Here is a 26,840-nt window from a genome sequence, read left to right on the forward strand (position 1 = left end):
ATAACTTCAAGGGATTGCCCCTTGTAATCACCCCTTCCCGCTGTTCAACCAAGCAAAAGAACTCCCCAGTGTCAACCCTATAACCACCTCTCAACAGTTAAAAAGTCTCGATCATATCACCTCTCCTTCTTCTATCCACCAAACTCTGCAGTCCATATTCCCTCAGCTGATCCTCATAACTAACATTGTACAGTCCTGAAACCATCTTTGTCATCCGTCTTTGTACCCTTTCCACAGTTAATTTACCCCCTTCAAATCATGGGGACCAAATCTGAGAACAATAGTCTAAGTGTGGTCTGATCAGAGTCTTATACAACGGAATGATAACTCTTTTATCTCTGCAGGTCAGTGTCCTTCTCATTATTGCAGCAATCCTCTGTGTTGCCTTCACCACCTTTGCAATATGTCCCCTAAACTTCAGGTTTCTGTCAATCATCAACCACAGATCTCTTGTCTCCCCTAGTTCCTCCAGTATAACTCCTCCCATAGAGTATGCAGCATCCCATCGATGTTTCCCAAACCTTAAGACCTTATATTTTGCTGCATTAAACTGAAACACCCATTCATTTGCCCATCTATCTAGCTTATTCAAATCCTCTTGCAGGGCTACCACATCTGCACTATTACTAATAATCCTTCCCAGCTTCACATCATCTGCAAACAACTGAATATCCCCCTGCAATGACAATATCATTGATATAAAGGTTAAACAATATAGGTCCCAGTATCGAGCCCTGTTGTAACTACTTATAACCCTCTGCCTCCTTGAAACTGCTCCACCATACACAATTCTCTCATACGTATTGGACAGCCAATCCTGAATCCAGTTGACCAACCTGACATCCAGGCCCACGTGCTGCAACTTAAATATCAGCTTATCATGTGGCATCGTGTCAAATGCCTTCACTAAGTCCAAGAAAATGGCAGTATATGCCTTTCCCTCATCTACTGCTCTTGTAACTTTATTATAAATGGCTAGCATATTGCTAAAACAAGAGCGCCCCTTCACAAATCCATGTTGACTCTCACAGATAACATTACCCTCATCTGCCCAATGTTGTATACGGTCCTTCACTACTTTCTCCAAGATCTTAACAACTACTGATGACATATAAACTGGCCTACACATATACACACATACACTTCCAGTCTGCTACAGCCCTTATGCAATGGCACTATCTTACCTTCCTTCCATTCCCTGGGCACCTTTCCCGCAGCCAGACTTTCATTGAAAAGCCAGGTTAAAGGCACTGTCAGTTCCCTAGCACATTCTCTCAAAACTCATGGTGAAATACCATCCAGTCCCAAAACTTTACTGACATCCAGATTACTCAGTATCTGAAGCACTCTCTCCTCCCGTACCTCTAAACCTCGAACCAGCCCTATCCCTCTAGCATTAAAATTTATTCCTCCAAGATGAAATACTCCAATAAAGTGTTCATTGAACATATCATAATAAGTAAGTAGATTACTAATATGACCTTCTTTTAGCAAATCCATACCATCCATCAAAGATAATACCATTGTTGTCAACCCAATTCTGGATCATGATTCTCGCGAGTCTTTCCAACACTTTAACCACAACACACCTGACACAGAAATTGGCTTATAATTTGATGCTTGAATTCTGTCACCTTCTTTATGAAATGGTACAATCTCGCCTTCCTTCCACTCCTTTGGAACTTGACCCAATGTAAGACTCATATTAAACAAATATGTCAAGAAAAATGTCAACTCCCTAGCACATTCCTTCAAAATTATGTGATAATATAACAGGAAGTCCCACAAACTTTGTTAATATCAATTTTGCTTAATACCCCATATACCTCTTCCTCACTTATAGTCATTCTTTCCTCCTCATCATCCACTGCTCTCAAACTCTCCATGATGTCACATTCACAAGGATGAAAGATCTTTATCCTTATGAACTGCTTATTAAATATTTCAACTGTATCCTCCATAGCATTTGTGGTATTTATACCATTTTTTCCAATCAATGCAATCCTACCATAATCGTTCTTATTTTTGCAGGCTACACATCGAAAAAACTTCCTGGAATTTTTTTGACTTCACTGGCTAACTGCTGCTCATACTGAACATTTGCTACCCTTACCAACTAAATCACCCTCCTTGCCTGTGTATTCCTCATGGAATTGATTATTACCACTCCACTTATGTTGCCTCCATAATGGCTTTTTTCTTTGTATTGCATGCTTAATCTCTTCATTCATCCACTTCACACCTACTATTTAATCATTTAACCTTTGGAATACATCTAGACATTGCTTGTACAGGATAGTTCTTGAATGTCACCCAAGCAGCACTTATCTCCTTTCCACCCAACTCCTCATTCCATGCTACAGTTCCAAGCTGTCTCTCGAGTTTCTCATAATCACCAACTGTATAGTTCCACATATACCCGTTCCTCACAGAAATGCTCACATTGCAGACAGCCACTCAAGTAATCACTTCAAGGTCACTCTCATCAACTGGAGAAAGATCTGATGCATCATGGTCTACAGTTCCACCCAACTCCTCATTCCATGCTACAGTTCCAAGCTGTCTCTCGAGTTTCTCATAATCACCAACTGTATAGTTCCACATATACCCGTTCCTCACAGAAATGCTCACATTGCTGACAGCCACTCAAGTAATCACTTCAAGGTCACTCTCATCAACTGGAGAAAGATCTGATACATCATTTATAATAACATCTTCTGATGAGATGATCAAATTCAAGACCCCCAATCATCATGTGCTATGTGCTGCATACTGACTGAGGTAGTTGTCCCTCAAAAACCTGAGAAACTCATTTTTTTTTTACTTCCAGTTGCTATCTCATCATCCCAGTCTATATTGTTGTAATTAAAATCACTCAATGATCACCTCCTTTTACCATTTGTTTATACATTTCCTAATCACTACCCTCCATATTACCAGGTCTCTATCTCACACCGTACTGCCTCAAAACCATTACCACTATTTCTCCCTTGCATCTCTACTTTATGTGGACATAATTCTTTTTCTATCATCAATAGCACTTCACCTCCAGTTTTACCTTTTCTTATCTTCATGAAATAGCCTCCCTAGCTCAGTCGGTATAGATGAAGCCCTTTTGTCAGAAAGACCTAGGTTTCATTCCCATCCAAGATGTGAGGAACCTTTATCTGGTCTCTTTCGATGAAAGATTAGTTAGCCGGTCTCGTACAGAGGTAGGTGGTTTTGTCATTTGGAAACTCGGGATTTTTGTTCCTCAGAACAGGCAAACTGGCCTAGTGAACACAATCTACAGATATAGGACACTCTGGGAGGCATAGGGCTAACCACCTTATCCTTGAATTATGGTTGAGAAGTCCAAGAATAGTGGGTTGTGAGCACTTAAGTGCCTGTTAGAACCACTAATGAATGAATGAATGAATGATTGAAGCATAGGGCTAACCACCTTATCCTTGAATTACGGTTGAGAAGTCCAAGAATACTGAGGTCATGAACACTTAAGTGCCTGTTAGAACCACTGATTGATGAATGAATGAATGAATCTTCACAAAATACATCATACCCTTCCATCTCTATTCCTGTCATCCTCATCCAACCAAATCTCACTTTTTCCAGCAATTTTTGAGTGAACAAACTCAATCAATGCAACCATTTCATTTCTCTTGTTTCTGATATTTCTAGTATTTGTATACAAACATAACAGCTAATTCCTGGATTTATAACAAGTTTCACTGATACCACTTATCAATGTGATTTCTCTATACTTTTCTCGAGCCATTTCTTTATCTCCTTACTCATCCCAGAACCCTCTTCAAATCCAACTATTTTCTCTACATCCTAGATTATCTCCTTCCCTTTTTGTCTACACACACATTCACATCCTTTTGGAGCATCAACCTTTCTCATGCTGTTTTCCTCTGTCCGTCTTCCTGTTTCCCTGTTTATCTTGTACACTTATTCTCTCATTCTCTACACCAGTGTTTCTCAAACTTTTTTTGACTACGGAACACTTCACAAATCCTGAAATTTTCACGGAACACCTTGGTTATTTTGTAATGTATAAATTAATAATTAACTGGAATTTAGCTGATTTTTTATTATTAATCAATAATTCATAATTAATTATTAATTAATTAAACATCATTTAAACCACAATTAAATTAATTTGTGCTGACAAATTAATTTAAAAATGACAAATTACAGAACTTCTCGCGGAACACCTATTCGCCTTCCACGGAACACCAGTAAAGAACCATTGCTCTACACTCATGCTACCTAGTTCTTCATTCATAAGTACCACTTCAATCTCTCTTCCTTACTCTCCTGCTCTTTCACATAACTTCTTACTTGTTCAGATTCATTTTCTGCACTCATTATTCTCCCAGCAGCAGCAGCCGTCTCTCCAAATGCAGTCCATCACACTCTTATAGAATTCAATTCTTCCTTCAAAAACTACACACATTAACAAATTGCACTACTTTCTCTTCACACATTTCTGCTAACATATTATTCATATTCTTACTCTCCACCTAATCTCATCACTGTCATACCTGAGCAACACACTCACCACCTTTCCTATCACACTATTATATTTTATCCCTCTCAACAACCTCCTTATATCCAATCTCAAATTCTCCTTGTTCCCAGTCAAGTCATTTGTTCCTCCTACCATTACCAAGCTCCTTTTCTTGCTTAGTCCTCATATCCAATGCTTCAATCACTCTATTCATTTACCCCCAGGAAAACAAACCTTATGCATCTTCTTGTTTACCACACCTCTACCAACATCATTTGTGTTAGTCTTCTTCCCTCTTCCATACATATCTACAATTCTCTTCATTTCACTCTGCACCCACCTCATCTCTCGCTTCATCTTCACCAACTTCAAATCTTGCATCCTTTTTTTTTTGCTATCATTCACTGTTACTATTTAATCACAAGTCACACACACATTTGTTCACCGTCAATCCCGCTCATCACCTTATCATTAACTGCACTCTGTTTTTCAACGCCATTATTACCCACTTTATCATTAATTTCAGTGTTTAATATCATATAAATTATCACCTGGTTTATCATAAATTGAACTTTTTTTTGCATCATTGGCATTGTAACTGCCATGACAGTTACAACAGCATGTTCACTACTCATATTTAAGCAAGTCTTGTGGTTGATCAGAATATCACATTTCCTATATACCTACACTCATTCTTTTCTCTTATTCAGCCTCTCTACATAAATATCTGGGAGATCTTCCCATGCATACATATTACATTTTACAGCACCGTACCATTTTTGAGAAATCTATGCAGTCTACTTTTGCCTTTCACTGCCATGTTGTATCAGTGTGCTAAGTTTAACAATTTTGTAAACAAACTTAAACAAACCAGGCCACACACTACAAACACACAACTTCTACTGCAACTCTTACACATAAACACACACTTAGGTATTTATAATTAATTAGTTTAAAAAAAAAACTTCTTTCATATCATAAAACATTCCTGGAATGTTACAAATGGAAGTTGTGAGCAAGAAGATGAGAATTGATTTATTTTATTTTATTTATTTATTTATTTTTTGCATGGAGAGTGGTTGAACTGTAGGATGAATTGCATAGGGTAATGTGAGCACAAAAAGTGAATGACTTTAAGGTGTAATATGATAGACTGTGTTTAAGAAGGGCGTTGTGCAATGAGTCTCGTGACTTTGTGGAGGGCCTGAAAAATAATAACAATAATATGGTCACTCCAAAGTAAAGTCTGGTAAGCATTTTGAAAATATCTGGGATAAAAAAGGATTGTATCAAATGTAAATGGCATGATAATATTCTTACGAATAATGGTGGTTCTACAAGTTGCTAAAACATATTACAGGTGAGCATAAAGCTATCACTTTATACAACAGAAACTATTGCTTCATCAAACATGATAATTATCATACTTTATTTGTCCCACAAAAATGGCAATAGATTTTATAACAAATTAGTAATAATGACTACCTCCCATTGTCATTAGTGAATGGAAGTAATTTTAAAAGTTTAAGGAGGGTTTTAACCTCCAGGTTATAATCTGCCATGTACGAACAACAGAATCCCAAAAAAGGATGAAAGAAAGAATTAATATACATTCTCAAAGGATAAACTTGTGCCATCACTGCTGGTCGCTGGACTATAGGAATAAATGAATGGATCCTTTACCATAAAAGACTAGTGATCAAAGTCCATTTGAAAACTTACATAATTGAAACCAAAAAAAGTACTTGACGACACTAAAGTCTAATATTGAGCATGACCTTTTGTATTATGTTGTTGTGTCGAAAAAAAATGATGAGTTGCTTTTTTTCCCACCCAACATTAAGTTATCTCAGAAGGAGTGGATAAGGACATGCTTATGCCTCTGGATGGGAAATGTACTGACTAATGTCCCAAGAATATGTAAATATCCAAGTGTGTAAGCTCTGAACAGTGTTAAAATAACCCATGAGTTTAATAGAGAATAGTTGTAAATGAATTAGAATATAAAATCATGTATAAATTGCCAAGTAAATATGTATAAGCTAGAGCATGTTTTAAACCATGTAAAAACAGTCCGTGGTCACGGCGTCCAATCGGCAGTCGCCATATGCGTGACGACACCGCCGAGTGAGGGAGCTGTTCTGAGGTATAAAGGTTTCGGCGGGGATTCAAATCGCTCTCTTGTCTCCGGGTTTCGTCGGCACCTAGTTTCCTGTTGGAGAGCTGTGTAGAGCTTGCCGCCACGTATAGCAAGAATCCCCCCCCCCCCCCTTGCTATGTATGCTACGTGGGCCAAGGCTGCAACTACAATATATTCAGATCCATAAGAAGAAAGAGCCACTGATGAGATCCACATCAGTGTTCAAATCTGTGTATGAGTGTTTTTCGGTTCATGTGGAAACAAAGGAATAGCAAGACCGCCATCAGTGAAGATACTGTAAGCAGACCAGAATATCCAGTTCAAGGCAAGAACGGTAAGTGTAAGATTTTCTTATGTTAAACGTTGGATTAAAGTAACTGTGGGGTAAGGAAGCAGAGGTTAAGGAAACATGCTATTTCCGTGTGGTGCTATAAGAACAGTCTGCGATTCGGACACTTTTGTCTGCGGTTGAGAAGAAAGCATATTAGGCTCCAGGCAAACAGGACGCCGAGGCCCGAACTGTTTGTGTGATTTAGGAACAGTAATATTATATGGTCAGAACGTAATTAAATGTTAGCTAAAAATTTTTGGAGGAAGGATTAAGTGAGAATAAGAAGTATTACTTTAGAGAAGTTCATGTCAGAATTATTGAGTTGTCTTGTGTATATATGCAATATTACATGTGTGATAATATTAGGTAACTTAGTTATAAGAGTCTGAGAACAGACGTATAGAAGTGAGAAATTTATGTCAAGTAAGGGACTATAACATAGAAGTTTTGGATGTAATTAATTAAGTAAAGGGAACCCAGGCTCTTTTAAGATTAAGGATTTGATTAACATGTATACTTGTCTTTGTGCCATAATAAATGTGTTTCTTTATATACAATCAAATGAGTTTGTCATCTTTTCTGCAAATTGAGCTACCGTTTGAAAACTTACATACCGTGCATTAAGGGGGAAACCAATAGTGGTATAAGAATCGGGACCACGACTGCATGCCTCATGATCCCTACATTTTCTTTAAGTATTCTTGGATAATGTATCAGAGTTTAGTTGCCGGCTGGCGAAGTCTTTAATCAATACAAATTTGTCGGCAAACGAATATCTGATATTAAGTGATACAAAAAATTTATGTTAACTGTAAAGTTAAAGTAAAGACAGTTAGAGATATAACAATAAGGCAGTCACATAGTCACACAGACAAAAGACAATATATAAAACTAAGAACCGAGAATATAACAATGTAAATAAATACAAAAGGTCATGCACAATTTATGTATTGTTGGTGCTGCTGAAATGTGACATTGATAGAAGGGAGAAGATGATAAATAGAATGGCATTTCCAGCAGCAGTCAGTTCTCTCTAACTAGATATAAAGCTCATTTTGAAAATCCACCAAAGTTCAAAGGCAATCAAGATCAAGAAGTTTAGAGGATTTTTAGTTGCAACTTTAGCATTAACTGAGAGATAACAACCAAATATTATTATTAAAAACTATCCTACAAGATGGAATTCCACTTACTGCATGCTTTCAAGGTAATGAATTAAGAAAAGCTGTTGTAGATGCAAGAAAACTAGTGAATCTTTGTTGCCCTGTCTTATGCTGATGGAAGTTGTCACAACAGCTCTTTCCTCATAAAAACAAGCATCTCTTTCTATGCTCTATGGCATTATCTTTGGATTTAATAACATTTTAAGAGTAGGCTGACGATAATTCTCTTGTTAGAAAAGATCAAAGAAGTGAATCTGTCCAAAGTTGAATAATAAGTGCAAAATAAATAGCAAATTCTGTACTAGTATACCTATCCTGTATTTAGATCCCCATTTCAAATTTTTACTGTTTCTCAAATTCTGAACAAAGAAATACTGTTTTTGTTGAAATAAGAAACAAACTTTCATTTAGTGTTTCTGATAACATTGTCTCTGCTACCATGAAAAGGAAGATTTAATAGGAAGCATGAGTGGAGAAAATGGAATTTCATCATACAGTAAGTAATCACTATATGAGGAAATACAGTGATCATGTAGTTATTTTTTTTTCCATAGGCAGGACTCATTATAACTAAATTAAGAGAAAGATCACCATCCCCAAAGCACAGCTGAGGCTACTTATTCTTGAAAAATAATGATTTTGAGTTAGATAATTGATTTGGATAATTTCTTCCATTACATGACTAGATTTATTTTTCTTTCTTGACTTTGGATAATGATTTTATTTTATTATTATTACCACCGCAAGACCTCATGGAATCAAAGACTCATCTGGGAGGTCCTTTTATCACACACACAGCTCATCATACCGTGTTTTAAACACATTCAAACTCTTTGCAGACACCACATTCTCAGGCAAGGCATTCCAATCATTCACAACTCTGCATGAAAAAAAACCTGCCTCTCACTCCCCTACTCACACCCTCTTTATGCAGTTTCCAGGGATGACCTCTGGTTCTCCCCTGATCTCCCACTATTCTCTGTAAAACTCCTCCAGTGCATTGATCCTATAACAACCCCTTACCAACTTGTAGGTCTCTATCATATCTCCCCTCTTCCTCCTGTCCACCAGACTCTGCAAATTACATCTCCATCTTTCCTCATACTCAACATTCCAGAAGTCAGAAACTACCTTAGTCAGTCTCCTTTGGACCCTTTCCAACATCTCTTCATCCTTCTGAAAACCCAGTAACCAAATATGGGCACAATAGTCCATGTGTGGCACAAATCTTGTTCCTTATACAACGGAACAAGAATCTCCCTACTTCTACATGTCAGTGTCCTCCACATCATTCCCAGAAGCCTTTGTGTTGTCTTCACAATTTTGGCGATGTGTCCCCTAAATTTTAGATCCTTATCCACTATCACCCCCAGATCTCTTATTTCCTCTACCTCCAACAATATATTCTCACCAAGCATAAATTCTGCATCCCATCTTTGTTTTCCAAATTTTAAAACCTTACATTTTGCAACATTGAATTCATATCCCCATTTCCTTGCTCAATCACTCAATCTATTCAAGTCTTCCTGTAAGGCCACAACATCTTCACTACACTTTATGGTTCGTCCCAACTTTGCATCATCTGCAAACAACTGATTATCTCCATCCAAATCTTCACCTATATCATTAACATACAAGTTAAACAGTAATGGGCCTAAAACAGACCCCTGAAGCACTCCACTAGTGACTTTCCTTTTTCTGGATATCGCTCCCCCATACACAACTGTTGATACCTATCAGATAGCCAGTCTCCAGTCCAATGCACCATTTTTCTCTGACTAAATTGAAAAATGCTGTAATAAATTAATGTTTGAAGTTTAATGGAGTGAAACAGCACTAGGAGGGGATTAAAAAAAGTATTTAATTCTTCCAATACTTCGTCTCAGTTAGAGAGACATCATTAGGTAATGCAATATGAAACTTGTAACACACACACACACACACACACACACACACACACACACACACACACACACAAAGGCATCACAAATCTAAGCGAAACATGCGGCTGAAAGACTATAGTCCTAACTAGGTGGGATGCCCTCTACAGACACATGTGGGTAGCATAGGATGTAAACTGGGATCTCAAAGTAGTGTTTCCCATATTTTGGGAAGTTTTATGCAACCATATTTATTCAAATTAGGCTGATTTAAGAACAGCAGCAGAGTCTAAAAATAGTCTTTCTTCTTAATTTACTGTGATGGAGCATGGTGGTCTTTTTTTCCAATTGATTCTGTGAGCCATATCCAAAGCATGGTCTGCAAGGCTAGATTGACCATAGTCATAACTGCAGATGAATTTTTATGTTCTTGCAGGAACATAGAACTCTATAGAGGTATGGGAATGCTAGAAGACGAGAGGATGGAAACAGTAGGAGACACGGAATGAGAGAGGGATATGGAAGTGCTAGAAGTGGAGAAAATGGAAACAGTAGGAGAGAGGGAATGAGAGAGATGTATGGGAGTGCTAGAAGAGGGGAGAATGGAAACAGTAGATATGGGAATGCTAGAAGAGAGAATAGCAGTAGAGGAGAGGGAATGAGAGAGACCTATGGGAATGAAAGAAGAGAAGAGAATGGAAACAATAGGAGAGAGAGAGAATGGTAAGAGGTATAATGTATGGTGACTCAATGATCCGTGGTGTTCAAGATAGGATGCGTGAGGAGTGTTTGCCAGGAGGAACAATAGAAAGGGTGGCTATGGCAATTAAGAGAGGTGAAAGGGTCGATGAGATGATTGTGATGGTAGGAACAAATGACCTGAGTGGTAATGTAAGTCTGGCAGCGAGAGATATGAGATTTTTGCTTGAGGCTGTACGGAAGAAGACAGAGAGAGGAAAAATAGTGTGCATGTTGCCTAGGTATGATAATGATGAGCTGAGCAGAAGAGCTGTGATATTGAATGGTATAATAGCGAGAATGTGTGACAAGAGAGGACTGGTATATGTGGATGTTTGGAGTGCGTTTGAGGAAAGAGAGGAATTGTATGCGAGAGACATAGGCATCTGGAGAGATTGCAGTTCTGAATGAGTCAGTGTGTCCCAGGAAGGATAATAGCAGGGGTGGCCTCTTGTGGGAACGGATACTTGGGAGTAGGGAGACTATGTCAGGTAACACTGAGCCCAGTGGAGTCTAGAAGGGATAATGCTGGGTATAGAAACAATGGTATTTATATGCTTTATATTAATGCCAGGAGTAAGGGAGAGGAATTGGTGGCACAAATAGCATCAGCCTGGCCAAAAATTATTGGGATCATTGAGATGTGGTTGACAGAAGGGGATATAATAACAGGAATAGAAGTCGCTGAGTATAGCATTTATCGTTGGATAGGAGGAGAAAGTGTGGTAGTGGGGTACTGCTTATGATAAGTGATGACCTATGTCCTCTAAGAGTGGAGGCTTTGGAAGGAAGTGAGACAAATGATTTTGAGAGCATATGGTATGAGGTAGAGGTAGGCAAGGAGGGATATTTAGTGGGGTGTTGCTACAGACCCAGGAGCACTGAGGATGGGGACCAGGAGATGTTTAGACAGCTAAGTTTGGCAAGTGCAAGAAGAATGATTGTTATGGGAGATTTTAACTACAGTAGTATAAATTGAAGAGAGGAAGATGCATGTAGCAATAGGGGAATGGAATTTCTAGAATTCTTGAGGGACAAATGTCTTAGGCAACATGTAACAGAGGAAACAAAAGGTTCAAGAGTTTTGGATTTGGTTATAGCATCAGAAGAGTTGATAATAACTGAGATGACATCTCTCTCCCACCAGTTGGAGAGAGAGTGACCATATGGTTTTGACTTGGAAAATGAATAGACATGCAGGAGTATCAAAGAGACAGGAACTTATGTGGAATTATAATGCAGGTAATTATAATAGTCTTAGACGTCAACTTCGGGAAGTTTCATGGAGGGAGGAATTGGAAGGCCGGGATGTCATTAGTGCGTGGGAAATTGTGAAAGAATATTTGTTAGCAGCAATGGTAACTTGTATACCACGAGTGAAGAAGAGAACACATTTTGGAGTAAAGTGGATGACAAACAATATTAAACAGGAATTGCATGTGATAAAGAGGCTATGGAAGAGATATAAGGAGACAGGTGAAAAGAGGCTATGGAAGAGATATAAGGAGACAGGTGAAAAGAGGATGCATGAAGAATATAAAGCCAGAAGAGTAACTAGTGTGGTAAGGAAAGCGAAACTGGAATATGAGAGGAGATTGGCCCTAAGATCCAAAGAAAATCCTAGGGAATTTTTTAGCTATGTGGCCAGTAGGAGAAGAAATGACTGTGGAAGAATGATATTGTGGGATAAAAATGGGAATAGAGTGACTGATGCAGAGGACATAGTGGAATTGTTCAATGACCACTTTATTGGTGTATTTCATCCTGGAGGAGTCAGTTTTAATGCTAAAGAGATAGGGCAGGTTCGAGGTTTAGAGGTGAAGGACAAGAACATATTCCAAATACTGAGTACTGTGGATGTCAGTAATGCTCTGGGACTGGATGGTATTTCACCATGTGTTTTGAGGGAATGTGCTAAGGAACTGACAGCTCCTTTGACCTGGCTTTTCAGTGAAAGCCTGGCTACAGGAAAGGTGCCCAGTGAATGGAAGGAAGGTAAGATAGTGCCATTGCATAGGGTAGTAACAGACTGGAAGTGTCTAATTATAGACCAGTCTGTGTGCCATCAGTAGTTGTTAAGCTCTTGGAGAAAGTAGTGAGGGACCGTATACAGCACTGGGCAGATGAGGGTAATGTTATCTGTGAGAGTCAACATGGATTTGTGAAAGGGTGCTCTTGTTTTAGCAATATGCTAGCCTTTTATAATAAAGTAGTTACAAGAACATTAGATAAGGGGAAAGGCATATATTGCAATATTCTTAGACTTAGCAAAGGCATTTGACAGGGTGCCACATGATAAGCTGATATTTAAGTTGCAGCACATGAGTCTGGATGTCAGATTGGTCAACTGGATTCAGGATTGGCTGTCTGATAGGTATCAGAGAGTTGTGTATGGTGGAGCAGTTTCCAGGAGGCAGAGGGTTACAAGTGGGGTCCCACAGGGCTCAGTACTAGGACCTATATTGTTTAACCTTTATATCAATGACATTGCCAGTGAATTGCAAGGGGATATTCAGCTGTTTGCAGATGATGCGAAGCTGGGAAGGATTATTAGTAATAGCGCAGATGTGGTAGCCCTGCAAGAGGATTTAAATAAGCTAGATAGATGGGCAAATGAATGGGTGTTTCAGTTTAATGCAGCAAAATATAAGGTCTTAAGGTTTGGGAAACATCGATGGGATGCTGCATACTCTATGGGAGGAGTTATACTGGAGGAAGTAGGGGAGACAAGAGATCTGGGGTTGATGATTGATAGAAACCTGAAGTTTAGGGGACATATTGCAAAGGTGGTGAAGGTAACACAGAGGATTGCTGCTATTATGAGAAGGACACTGACCTGCAGAGATAAGAGGGTTATCATTCCGTTGTATAAGTCTCTGATCAGACCACACTTGGACTATTGTTCTCAGATTTGGTACCCAACATTTGAAGGGGATAAATTAACTGTGGAAAGGATACAAAGACGGATGACAAAGATGGTTTCAGGACTGTACAAGGATAGTTATGAGGATCGGCTGAGGGAATGTGGACTGCAGAGTTTGGTGGATAGAAGGAGAGGTGATATGATTGAGACTTTTAAACTGTTGAGAGGTGGTTACAGGGTTGACACTTGGGAGTTCTTTCACTTGGTTGAACAGCAGGAAGGAGTGACGACAAGAGGCCATCCCTGGAAGTTATGAAAGGAAACTGTGAGCAAGAGGGTGAGGAGTGGTTTCTTTGCATGGAAGGTGGTTGAGCTGTGGAATGCAATGCCTGATAGAGTGGTGAGGGCGAGAACGGTCAATGAGTTTAAGGAGTGGTATGATAGACTTTGTGTTTCTTAGGGGTGACCTCCCCTCGATGAGTCTTGACAGACTTTATGTTCTTAGGAAGGACCTCCCACGATGAGTCTTTTGACTCCATGGAGGCCTGAATAATAATAACAAATATCAGTAAGTTGTAAAGTCTCATTGAGAGGTACGTTCGTGAATAGTGATTCTATCAAAGCTCACCATAAGATCAGCAGGTTGTATGGAGACATTTTTTAATTTGTCCAAGAAAGCTGCCGAGTTTTTTTAAAAAAGAACAAGAATTGCCTATATGTGATTTCAATAGGTTTGCTAAATATTTGGCTATGCAGTAAGTAGGTGAATGAATACAGTCTACAATCAGAAGGAGAGGAATGTCTTTTTTATGGATCTTAGGTAGACCCTAAAACCTAGGAGTTCTTGCAAAATGTGTTTTTAACTTTTCTATAGTGTCTGCATCTAAACTTATAACTTCGTCTAGAAGGGAATTTAATTTCTTAAGTTGCTTGTTTGATCCTAATAACTAACATTAATTTTTTTTTTTTTTAATTAAGGCAAATAGTGATATTTATGAAGTTAAATCCTAAGAAACCACTGGATACCACATTTATCTAAAGATCTGTTTAGTATGATATTAAAAATTAATTTTTTTTGGATCATAATATAAATTATATAATTATTTTAGAATCACTTTTATGATTAACCTTTTCTTTGATGAAGCATAACACTAATAGCGATTTAACATCATGTGGCTCGTACCATTTTGAATAACTCATTTGTTTGCATTCTACCTCGTAAAATGTGTACCACTGATGATAGTTTGTTAGTTTCAAACTAAAATATTTATCAGTATATTTAGTAAATATTACTTCTTGTGTTTGCGTGTAAATAATTTTAGATTAGCTAACAATTACAACATGACACTGAATCCTTTCTTGACCAAGTATGAAGAAGGAAAAGAAATGAGCAGTAATTTTATTTCTTGCCAAAGCTGAGAATACTTGCATTGCATATTTGGCCAAAATCCTTCATACCCACACTGCTGAAATTGTACTTGAGCTTCAAAGTCCTTTTTTAAGTCAATAAATTCTTCACACAAATTAGGATGAACAGAAGTGGCATCAGAAAGAAATGCATTTATGATCGAATTATGTATTTTAAGGTCATCCAAGTCATTGAATCTGGTCATCAAGTCTTCTTTCAGTGTCAGAAGATGGAAACAAAAACAATCCAAATCTGTATATTATCTAATATTAAATCATCACCTATTATTTGTAGACTTGGGAAGTGAAGAAAATCTCGTCTTGCTTGTAGAATGTTAATTTGCTGATAAAAGCATTTGTCATTCTTGAAGGCTTCATTCCTTCATTTGTGAAAGTTTTTTCACATATTAAGTACACTGGTAAATGCTCATTATTTATAGACAGAATAACAGCATATTTTAAATATTCACTTTAATACTGATGACACTTTCTTTTTTTTTTTTTCACTCATTTTAATTAGGTACAGTGTTATACAATATCAACGAAGTGCTCCACATGATATCACAGGCTACACTAGATGTATTTATTTTCAATATACACCCTCTGTCCAAAAAGAAACTGAACTTATGATAGAAAATAAAACACAGCACAATTATAATTATTCAAATAATTGACTTCAATCAATATACTCTCCCTCAGCTTTAATACAGCATTTGGCACGGTCAATTAATTCGTTAAATTAGTTTTTTATATTGGTTTTTGGGATACTGTTGAGAGTCCTGGTTACTGCCGTTTGAATGTTTTCAATGGTGTCGTATTGCTTTCCTTTCATTGGCAAATGAAGCCGGGGAAAGAGAAAGAAGTCACAGGGTGCTAAATCAGGTGAATATGGCGAGTGATCCAACACACAAACTTAGTTTTTGCTCAAAAACTGTCTCACAATGTTCGAAGGATGAGATGGTCCATTATCGTGCAAAAGTGATCAGCTGCCTGCATCACGATATTCATGCTGTATGCGACGAATTCTCGCTATCAATCACTTCAAAACTTCGAGATAAAACTCACCATTGACTATTTGGCCAGGTGAAACAAATTCTTTGTGGATAATGCCCTTGGAATCATAAAAACAAATCAGCATTGTCTTTACTTCTGACTTCTCCAAGTGACTTTTTTTCAGATGCCCCTCTTCTGGTGGTCTCTACTCAGCACTCTGGTGCTTTGTTTCGGGCTTATACTCAAAACGTTTTGTCACCAGTAACAATCGTTTTAAGGAAGTTTGGGTCCTTACGAGCAGTTTTAACAAGGTCCTTGCAGTGTTCAATTGGATAAATTTTTTTGGTCGTCGGTCAATTTGTGGGGAACAAATCGCGAATTCAATTTACGTAGGCCCAAACTCTCGGTCAAAATGTTGTGCACAGTTGATTTCGGAATCCCCAATTCATCTTCAATCAATCGCACAGCCAATTTCGGGTTCTCTTTGATGAAATCGTGCACTTTATGGATGTTAACTTCGTTCAGTCCAGTTTTGGATGGCCCAACTTTTCATCGTCCTCAAGTGTCTCATGACCACTTTGAAATCGCTTAAACCACTCGTAAACTTGAGTACAGGATAAGCATTCATCACCGTATGCTTTTTTGAAGCATTTGATGCGTTTTGGTAAAACTTTTACCAAGTTTAACACAAAAGTCAATCGCAGCCCTCTGTTTGAAACTCATTTTTCGACCGTTTGTCAAAGCACACTGTCACTCTTGGCACTATAACTCAGCTTCTAATGAAACAAATGTCATAAACAGTTGAGACAACACTAATGAAGGTTGCAGCTTTCAACAACAAAAAGATACAACAGGTGGCGCCACTAGTTTCTTCTATTTTCAAAAAGTTTGGTTTCTTTTTGGACAGAGGATGTAGAAAATTCAGACCAAAAAGTAGCCCAATTACTTACCTTTCAATGTAAAACTTCTAAAAAATAAGTAGCGAATAAATTTGAAGAGTATTGCTAGACATACAATATTCTGAAGAGTGTTGCCAAACACAATATAAACAGGAATGCTAGAATTTTTTTAAAAATGGAATGAAATGGAAAAAAATTGATTTTTTTTGCTTTTATTATATTAGTAGTATTATAATGCTTATTCCCCCCCCCCAGTGTTCACAGCATCCCCAGGAGGTGCTACTGCCCAGGTTAAAAACCACTGCTTTAGATGTTGCTTTTGGGCCAGCCTATGAAAACAAGTGGTTATCATCTGCAGAAAGTCAGCAACAGGTTGTGATTTTGAAACTCACAGTCTGTGAAAGTCTTGACATGGCAGATGAATTATCATTTGATATAGCACACCCACTGCTGTTCACTGGAGACCTGAAATGGTATGAAATAGACTATGTTTGGTTTCTTGGGTAGAGCATCAGATTACATTATTTGCCTACCCGTGATACTATGCAATGGAGACTGCAATGAAAAGAATATGTTATAAATTTTCTGAAATGATATAAAAAGACTAAGTTTGGTTTCTAGAGCAGGATTTTCATGTCATATAATCTGGACAACTTATGGCAGCACTTCCCAAACTGTGAGCCGTGGCCCCCTTGGGGGTCATAAGTTTTGTTGAGGGGGCCGTGAAATAATGAAAACAAATTTAAAATGTTTTAAGACTAAGTAGTTTTTTTTTTTTTTTAAATCTTAAAAGAAACGTATTTAATTTTTATTATTTTTTATTTCTTTTTTGTTATTTTTTATATTTTAATGGAAAAAAAATCACACATTGGTGTTGGTTCACAAATTTTGCTTCCTGCATATTTCAGCACTTAATGAATATTAGTAAATATATGCTGATTCATATAAGTTTCATGTCAAAGATATTGATAAGAAGCACAAAAAAGATTACAAATGCAAAATATTGAATATAAATTGTATTGAATATAAATACAATATATATTATAATAATATATGTCTGTATTAGGATTTTTTTTCAATGGAGGGGCCGTGAAATATTTTAATTTTTTCGAAGGGGGCCTTGGCATCCATAAGTTTGGGAAGCACTGACCTATGGTATGATATTCTAGATTTCTAGAATATCACACCATGGTTAGCCCAGATTAAATTTAATGGGTGATGTGCCATAAAACATGATCCAGATTGATGTCAGCCTAGATCATGCCTCATTCATGCTTAGATTGAGTATATAACAAACATAATAAATAGTTATAATTGGTTTCAATTCTGTAAATCTAGTATGTATAACTTACCTTCGAATAACTGTAACTGCCCACTTTCTTCTCTCAAACAACTTCAATGCTAAATAGCGCCTCCAGTAACAAGCAATTGTGGTCACTAAAATAAATAAATAAGAATATATATATATTCTTGTACACACACACACACACACACACATATATATGCAAATATATATAAAATAATACAAGTTTGCCAGCTTGGTTGGTTGAGTGATTACCATACCTCCTGTAACGATAAGCCAGCGATTTAAAATCCTGCACTGATGTTTGGAACTGTCTTTAAGTGGGAAATGAATTTCATCACACTGTGTAAAGCCACTGGTCCACTTACTAGAGTTGTAAGTGACAGGTAGAAATTCTGTGTTTGCTTTCTAGAGCAAAATTTCCAGATTATGTAAAATAAATTTAAAAATACAATAAATAAATACTTTTTAAAAAAAAAAAATCCTTAACCCACCGAAGGTACCACAGGTGTGAAACCTCTCATGGATGGTAGTCACATAAAAAAGAAAATGCAAAACAATAACACTCTTCACATTGATTGTATTCAGAACCATAAGGACTCTACAATTTCAACACAAATTTCTCTTAGTTTTCATCTTCAAGAACAAAGAAATACAACAAAAATATATAAACAGAGAAATAATTATTAGCTGTACATAGTGATGGTTTTTGCCAGCAAAGGTTGGTCGACTGGTAGAGCCTCTGCTACTAATGGCTCACGCAAAAAGTTAAGCAAGCTTGGGAGCAGTTGGAAGGGGGAGCCAATCATTCGATGCTGTTGGCACACTCTCTCTCGATGAGTCTTTGGGCTCCCTGGAGGTGTCAAATAATAATAATAATAGTTATTCCAACATCGAATTGTCTTCAAACATGAATAAATGTAAAGTTCGTTTCTATAATGTTACTTTTAAACTCTAGATATCAAAACAGATACTCTTCAGCAAGTAGCAATCATAAATAAGAAGTTGGCTATAGGCAATCATAAAATAAAGAATTTTTCATAACAGTGTTCTTGTATAGTGAGACACCCTACCATAAAACAATAGAACTTAGAGCTTAGCCTCTTTTTTTTTTTTTTTTTTTGTTATATATATTGCAGACAAATCTTTAAGGAGCTAGTTTTTATCATTAAAATTGTCTGCCAATGAAATAGTAAATTTTAATAGCAATTGTTGAAAGTTTTTTCACTTCTTGGTTATACTATAAATTAAAGATACCAAGAAATTATATTCTTGGATTCGTTCTTTATCCAAGTGTAAGCAAATAAAGTTTGCACGTGAAGTAACTTCACAACTGAGCTACTTGTATATAGAGGCTAATATTTCATAATGCCTTAGTATTTCATAATGCAATGCACATATCCTTACATATTATGCATTATGGGAAGGGCCACTACCCAGACCGGTTTCGACCTTTACTGAGGTCATATCAGTGGAAGCCAGACCCAGAAGTGATACCAAGGTTGAAGTAATACAGAAGTCACATTTCCACATAAAAGTAGTTCCATAATGCATTACGGGATGCTATGGCAACTGATGTGAAGTCATTAGTCTCTATATACAAGTACACCAGTTGTGAAGTTACTCCATGTGAAAACTATGTTTGCTTACACTTGGATAAAGGATGAAACCAAGAATATAATTTCTTGGCATCTTTAATTTATTTTAATAGCTATTGTAAATACCACATTCCATTAGATTCCAACAAACTACAGAGGAATTTTATTATTATTTTTATTATCCTTTGTGGGATCACTGGTCATCACCAGTGACCCCACAAAGAATTCAAGAACTCACCAAGGGAGACCAAACATCATCCATACTAGATATCATACTTTCTCTTAAACTCATTCACACTAGACTAGATGCACCCACGACTCCAACAGGAAACTGTTACACTCATTAACTGCTCTGAAAATGAAAAATCTAGCTCTCATCCCCTTTCTTAACTGTACACAATCTTAACTTTTCCTCTCCCCACCTTCCATATAATAAAAATTTCATCAATCAATATTTTATAACATCCTTTCAGAAGTTCGGATGCAAACCCATTTTGCACTGTTTTCACAGTGCAAAGATGGGGTTTACAAATGTAAGAAACCAAATCTTGAACCCTACAGACCAAATCTGCACACAGTAGTATGGCTGTGTTCACATCAAGGCCAAAACAATAAAGTGACTTCTTTATCCTTACATGTCAATGTTCATTTCAGCATTACAATTAACATCTTAATTGTATTTGCAATTTCTGGTCTCTGACTTTTGAACTTTACTTCCTATCTAACAAATTTCCAAGATCCCTAGTTTCCTCAGTTTTTTGAAGCATAATCATCAATGTAATATGTATTTGAGATCTCTCAGGCCAAAGTGCATAATGTTACACTTATTAACTCTGAACTAGTCATTATCATTTATGCACAGCTTCAGCCTGTTCAAATCATTTGGTAGGTTATGTATAAGCATAGATTCCCTGATTGCCATAGCAAACAATTGAAAATAACTGACAGTTATTTTCATTATCTGACAAAAAGCAAATGTATAACTGCATAGCAAGAGTTAAGCAAGTAAATAGAGTAGGAGTGAAATGGATGAACAGTGAAATCAAGCAAGCTGTGTTGGAAAAGAAATGGCTATGGAGGAGGTGCTAGACAGTTGGTTGGTGTGATTGGATCCATGAGATTATAAAGTGCAGGCTAGGAAAGTGACAAGCATGGTAAAGAAAGAAAATGTGCAGTATGAGAGGAGGTTGGCTGGTCAGGCCAAAGTTAACGCAAGGGAATTTTTCTGGTATATTGCAAGAAACAGAAAGAATAATCATGGCAGGGTGACACTGGTAGACATTCATGGCAGCAGAATAACAGTTGCAAAGGATATAGTAGAATTATTGAACGAGCACTTCATCAGTGTATATCATACTGGTGTAAATGATTGCAGTGCAATATATATAGAAGGGAGGAAAGTATTAGAAGAATTGGAAATGAAAGAATCAGAAGTGTATCAGGTGTTGATTGGATTAGATGTTAATAAAGCTGTGAGAATGGATGACATATCACCACATATTCTTAAGGAATGTGCACAACAGTGGACTATGCCCTTGATCTGGTTATTTAATGAAAGTCTTGCAGTGGGTAGGGTTTCTAAAGAGTAGAAAGAAGGCAAAATAGTACCACTCCAGAAACATAGTTCTAGGACAGACGTTTCCAATTATACACCACTCTGTATAATTGCAGTTGTGGTCAAGGTGGTGGAGAGATTGGTTAGGAATAAAATACAGGATTATGTAGATGGACATAGCATACATTATGATGGTCAGCATGGATTTGTATAGGGGTAGGTCCTGTTTTAGCAATTTACTTGCATTTTATGATAGGGTAATGAGTATGTTAGATAAGGGAGAATCATATAGAGTGATATTCTTGGACTTTGCAAAAGCATTTCATTACCGCATAATAAGTTGGTGTGATAGCACTACATGAAAACTTGGCACCATTACTGACTTCTGATCAACAATTTTCCTCCAGATTAATCTGTTATCTGTCAAGATTACAATATTATTAGATCTTATATTTCTGTCTTTTAAGGTGCTCTTTAATGTATCAATCCATATACAACTTGGTCATACTCTGGGTCTTTTCCCTGCCAACTGACCAAGAACAATTCTTTCCTCTCATATTCTGTTTAAGTGACCATACCACCTGAGATTAGCTCTACTAACACATTCCTGAATGCTAATAATGGCAAGTTCTTTCCTAATATCCTCATTTTTAATGTACTACTGCCATTGATGCCATTTGTTCACTCCACTAATCTTTCTCAGAAATCTGATATGAGAAGTCTCCAGTCCTTGATGAAGTGTTTTATTTCTAACCCGGCTCTCAGAACCATAAATTAAAATGTTTTGAACACCACTTTGTGTTTTGATTAATGTCTTTCTTATCTCATATAAATTTATTCAGTTCACTTCCTATCATACCAGCTTTATTAATCTACTATCATCTACTAATTTACCATCTTCACCAAAAATTGTACCTAAATTGATGTTTTCAATGTTTCTGCTTATTTTTATTGTCTTTGTTTTTTTATTGCTGATTTTCATACCAAATTTATTACAACAGTTATTCAATTTAGTCAGGGAATCTTGTAGACTTGTACTGGATATATTCAGAAGTACAGGTAACATGATCGTTAGGTTCCTAAAAAATGCTGTGTTGTGCGAATTCGTGTTATACGAAATAAAGAACTAGTACAAAAAAAACAGGGTTATGTTCCAAAAGTTAAAAAAACTATACTATTTTCTTTTTATAACTAAGAGAAATATATGTTTATTAAAACAATAATTGATCAAAAGTATTACATAAAGTTACATAATTACATAATGTTTTCTTTGTCATCACTACTAAGCACTATTAAAAGAGGGCGTTTTCTCTCTGGCAAAATGTCCTCATCTTCTGAGCTTTCTTCAGCATCATCTTGAGTTCAATGCTCTACTTTTTTGCAAAAATGTTATTTTCGATTGTTTGTTTGTTTTTAGCTGAGAGATTATCTTTATAATTCATTGTAAATTCTCTCTTAAATTTTGTGCTTCTTTTAAAAAGCTTCTTTTTTAAATCATCTTCATTTAGAAAATATAACTCCAATTATTCTTTCTTTATGCTTTTTAGGGTAAAATGTTTCACTTCATCGTTTCCATCTGTGCTATCATCCTCTGAATTAATTTGGTTTATCCCAGATGCCATTTCCACCAAATTTGCTTCATCAGTCTTTTCTTCCACCAGTAATTCTAAATATCTTCGACATTCATATCGTCAAAACCATCCTCTCCTAGAGACTTAGCAAGTTCTATTATTACATCCATTCTGTTTTCTGCTGGCTCGATTAGATTTTCGCTTTGAACTGACTCTGGCCATATATTTTTTTTCCAATAGGCATTTAACGTTGTCGGTTTTATTTCTTTGATGGATGAAGTTATGAGATTAATACAGTCCAAAATTGTAAAATGTTTCCATGCCTCCATAGATTCGTCGTCGACTTTATTCAAAACCCATTGCAACGATTTCCTGATGCAATTAGTTTTAAATGTAGCTATAATTCGCTGATCTAACAGTTGAAGTAATGAACTTGTATTTGGTGGTAAAAAATTATTTTGACATTTGGGTGATTTAAATCTTTTAGATGGCTGGGTGCATTATCCAATATCAGCAGAACTTTAAAATCTAGATTTTTCTGCTTTAAGTAGTTTTCCACACTTTGTACAAAACAGTTTAGAATCCATTTTTTAAATAAATCAGTAGTTACCCAAGCTTTCTTATTTGCAGTGGTAAAGCACTCTTATTTAGGTTTTTCATTGCACGAGGATTGAGGGATTTATAAACTAACATGGGTTTTACCATGTGATCACCTGAAGCGTTACTGCACATAAGTAATGTTACACGGTCTTTTGATGCTTTAAAACCTGGTGCAACTTTTTCATTTTTTGAAATAAATGTTCTCTTGAGCATTTTTTTCCACCAATGGCTCATCTCGTCGGTATTAAAAATGTGATGTGTTGTATATCCACCCTGTTCAATAATTTTTTGCAATTCCTTTGGATAAGTTTTGGCAGCTTCATTATCAGCTGAAGTTATCAGTGCTTTCCCCTTGTGTTTTTATGTTTTGTAATAAAAAGAGTTTTCAAAAATGGCTGAAACCAATCTTTGCTAGCAACAAAGTTGGGGTGGTTAATAGATTCGCCATTTTCTTTTAAGTAGTTGTAAATTTTTAAAGTTTCATGTTTAATAATATTGGTGTCCAGTGGGATCCATTTTTTGGAGCAGTCATCAATCCAAATACTAAGAGCTTTTTCCATTTTTTCAAGTATTGGTGCTATGGGATGAGCTGTCATATTTGCGGAGATGGAACAACCTGCAGCAACGGAAGCTCTAATTTTCTATTCATTTTTCTTTATGGTCCGGATTGTTACTTCATTTAAATCCAAGATTTTTGCAACATATGGTACTTTTTCCACCTTTTTAAGATGATCCAAAATCTGTATTTTTAATTCTAGCAAGATGAAATCTCTTTTAAGGGGTAATTTTTTTTTTTACTTCTGGCAGACATTGTTCAGGGCTACAAATTAATTCACAAAAAAGAAATATTTAACACTTCTTTAAAAAAGGTTCAATAATACATACAAATAATACAAGCAAAAAAAATAGTACCAAGAAGAAAACTGTGAAAGTCTTAAAATATGTTTAATACTTCACGAACAAAATGAATTTAAAATTCTAAAATTCTGTACACAAATCTGACATGACATACATGCTTGAATGAAAAATATCAAATGAGATGGTGCTTGCTGTTAAAAGCTCTCATCGTGTCCTGTGTTGTACAGGGATTTCTCCAATTCTCGAACCATGTTAGAGCGAGAATATGTTGCAGGAATGCAGTGTTATATGAGAGTTCCTGTATTACATCATCTGCATAAAGTACAGAGCTAAGATTAACATCACCAGTTTTGATATCAGATTTAATACCACTTTCCTTTACAATGTGATCTATATAGATAATGAATAATAATAGAGATAACATGCACCCTTGTTGTACACCTGATTTAACATCGAATCATCTTCTTATACTTCCTTTAATTCTAACTGCTGACTTACAGCTTAAATAGACATTATGTACTGCTTAATATAATGTCCCATTGACACCATATAACTGTAGCGTTTTGAATAGCTTTTCTCTTGGCACCTTGTCATATGCCTTTTCCAGATCAACAAAACTTAAATGCAAATCCTTGCTATATTCCCAAGATTTCACTTTAAGACCAATAGTTATTGGTCTTAAAGTGAAAATCTGATCCAGATAACTTCTATTTAGCTTGAATCCAGTTTGTTCACCAAGCTTCAATTCCACAATTTTTCATACTCAAGTATACTTGCATAAATCTTACTAGGAACTCTCAACAGGAAAATACCTCTGTAATTCTCACATTCAGTTTTATTTCCTTTTTTATAGATGAGCACCACGAGAGCTCTGATACAATCATCTGAAATTTGACCCTCTGACCCCACCTTCACAATTTTGTGATGCAGTCACTGTAAAAGTCTTATACATCCATATTTGAGCATTTCTGGTCAAATTTTAACTACTTTGGCTGTCTTTCCACATTTCAGGTTTTTAATGACTTTTTCTACTTCAAATATGGATATGTATTCCTGTTGGGAGTTTTCTACATCATGCTGACACTGCTTGTTTCATTTCACCATCTTTCAAAATAATTACTCCAGACACTAGAATGCCTTTAATTTCAGTTTTCAGATCACCTTTATCATTGGATTCTTTTTCAGTACTTTTTTTATCCATTTCTAAGGTTTTTCAATAGTCTCCAGACTATTTTGCTACCTTCCTGATATTTATTTTGTATGTTCTTACTTCCCATGACTTTTGTTTAACAAGTTTTACACAGTGCTTTGCTTTCTTACATTTTTCTCTATATTCTCCAAGAGCATAAGCTGACTTACTTGCCAGGAACTTCTGATGCACTTTCTTCTTTTCCGTCACTGCCTCTTTAACTTCCCGAGTCCACTATGGAGTTCTGATTTTTCTATCTTAACAGACAACCTCACCAAATGCTTCTCCAGCTGAATCAATCAATGTTTTCTTCAGGATTTGCCAATGAATCTCCAAGGTTTAGTTCTTGTTTTCAAACTTTTTCATTTTTTCTTCAGTGATGTTTGTGTATTTCTGAAAGCTGAAAAGCTGCTCAATCTTGATTTGTTTTAAAACTTTCTTAAACACTCTTCCTTTCAATATGAAATTCAATTTTATTCTGCTCAAAACTAAATAGTGATCACTTCCTATTTCAAATCTTCTGTATACTCTTGTCCTGGACCAGTGGAAAAACATTGCAGTCAACTATACCTTAGTCAGGGATCATTTTCCTATTTCTTGCATCTTCTCTCCATGTGAATTTGTGCACATTTTTATGTTGGAACATGGTGTTAGTAATAACTAATACATGTCCTGAACAGAAATCCAGCAGGCATTTGTTGTTATCATTAGTATCACACACACACTATTCCTGTGAAAATAAAGGAATGCCTCTCCTTTATCTTCTGTGATGCTCACAGTTACTGATATGGTATGAAAATAAAGTTGAGGTGATTTCTGGAGGTCTTCAAGAGAATTAAAGTTCAGCTAAGCGAGAATCATTTTAACAAGCAACTGACTGAAATGGCAAAGATATAATTTCTGGTTGAGTATAAAACAGTATCAATCTTTAGACCAAACAGATGCAAAGGAATATTGTATCAATTAACACAGTTGCTTGCATTATAGAAATAATGTTCTAGCATCAATGACTAGGGATGCCAAAAATAATTAAATGACTCATCTTTTTAAAGTTTAAGGCAGTAAACTCTTTACACTGTTGAGTTCTATATCTTCCCAACAAAAAATCTTGCAAAAAATAATCGTATTTTGGAGCAGAATTCAAGCATGAAATAAAATTTCAAAATGAATGAATGGAATTACAATGAATTCCCTCCCACTTCTTACAAAACCTACTTACCTGCCTACAAACCTAGCACA

The 26,840-nt window shown here is 36.3% G+C and overlaps 1 protein-coding gene across 5 annotated transcripts in view; it reads right to left on the reverse strand.

Moving 5' to 3' along the window:
• Myo61F (unconventional myosin 61F) overlaps positions 1-26,840 on the reverse strand; it is a 744,085-nt gene that overhangs the window by 217,024 nt on the left and 500,221 nt on the right. For all 5 annotated transcript variants that reach the window (XM_090391651.1, XM_090391648.1, XM_090391650.1 and 2 more), the window contains exon 22: positions 18,280-18,364. In XM_090391651.1, coding sequence (XP_090247777.1) covers positions 18,280-18,364 — 85 coding nt within the window. The remainder of the gene's footprint in view (positions 1-18,279; positions 18,365-26,840) is intronic.

Source organism: Typopeltis vanoorti, chromosome 4 (assembly GCF_054136105.1).
Source record: "Typopeltis vanoorti isolate ZY-2024b chromosome 4, IOZ_Tvanoo_1.0, whole genome shotgun sequence".
NCBI classification, from domain to species: domain Eukaryota; kingdom Metazoa; phylum Arthropoda; class Arachnida; order Uropygi; family Thelyphonidae; genus Typopeltis; species Typopeltis vanoorti.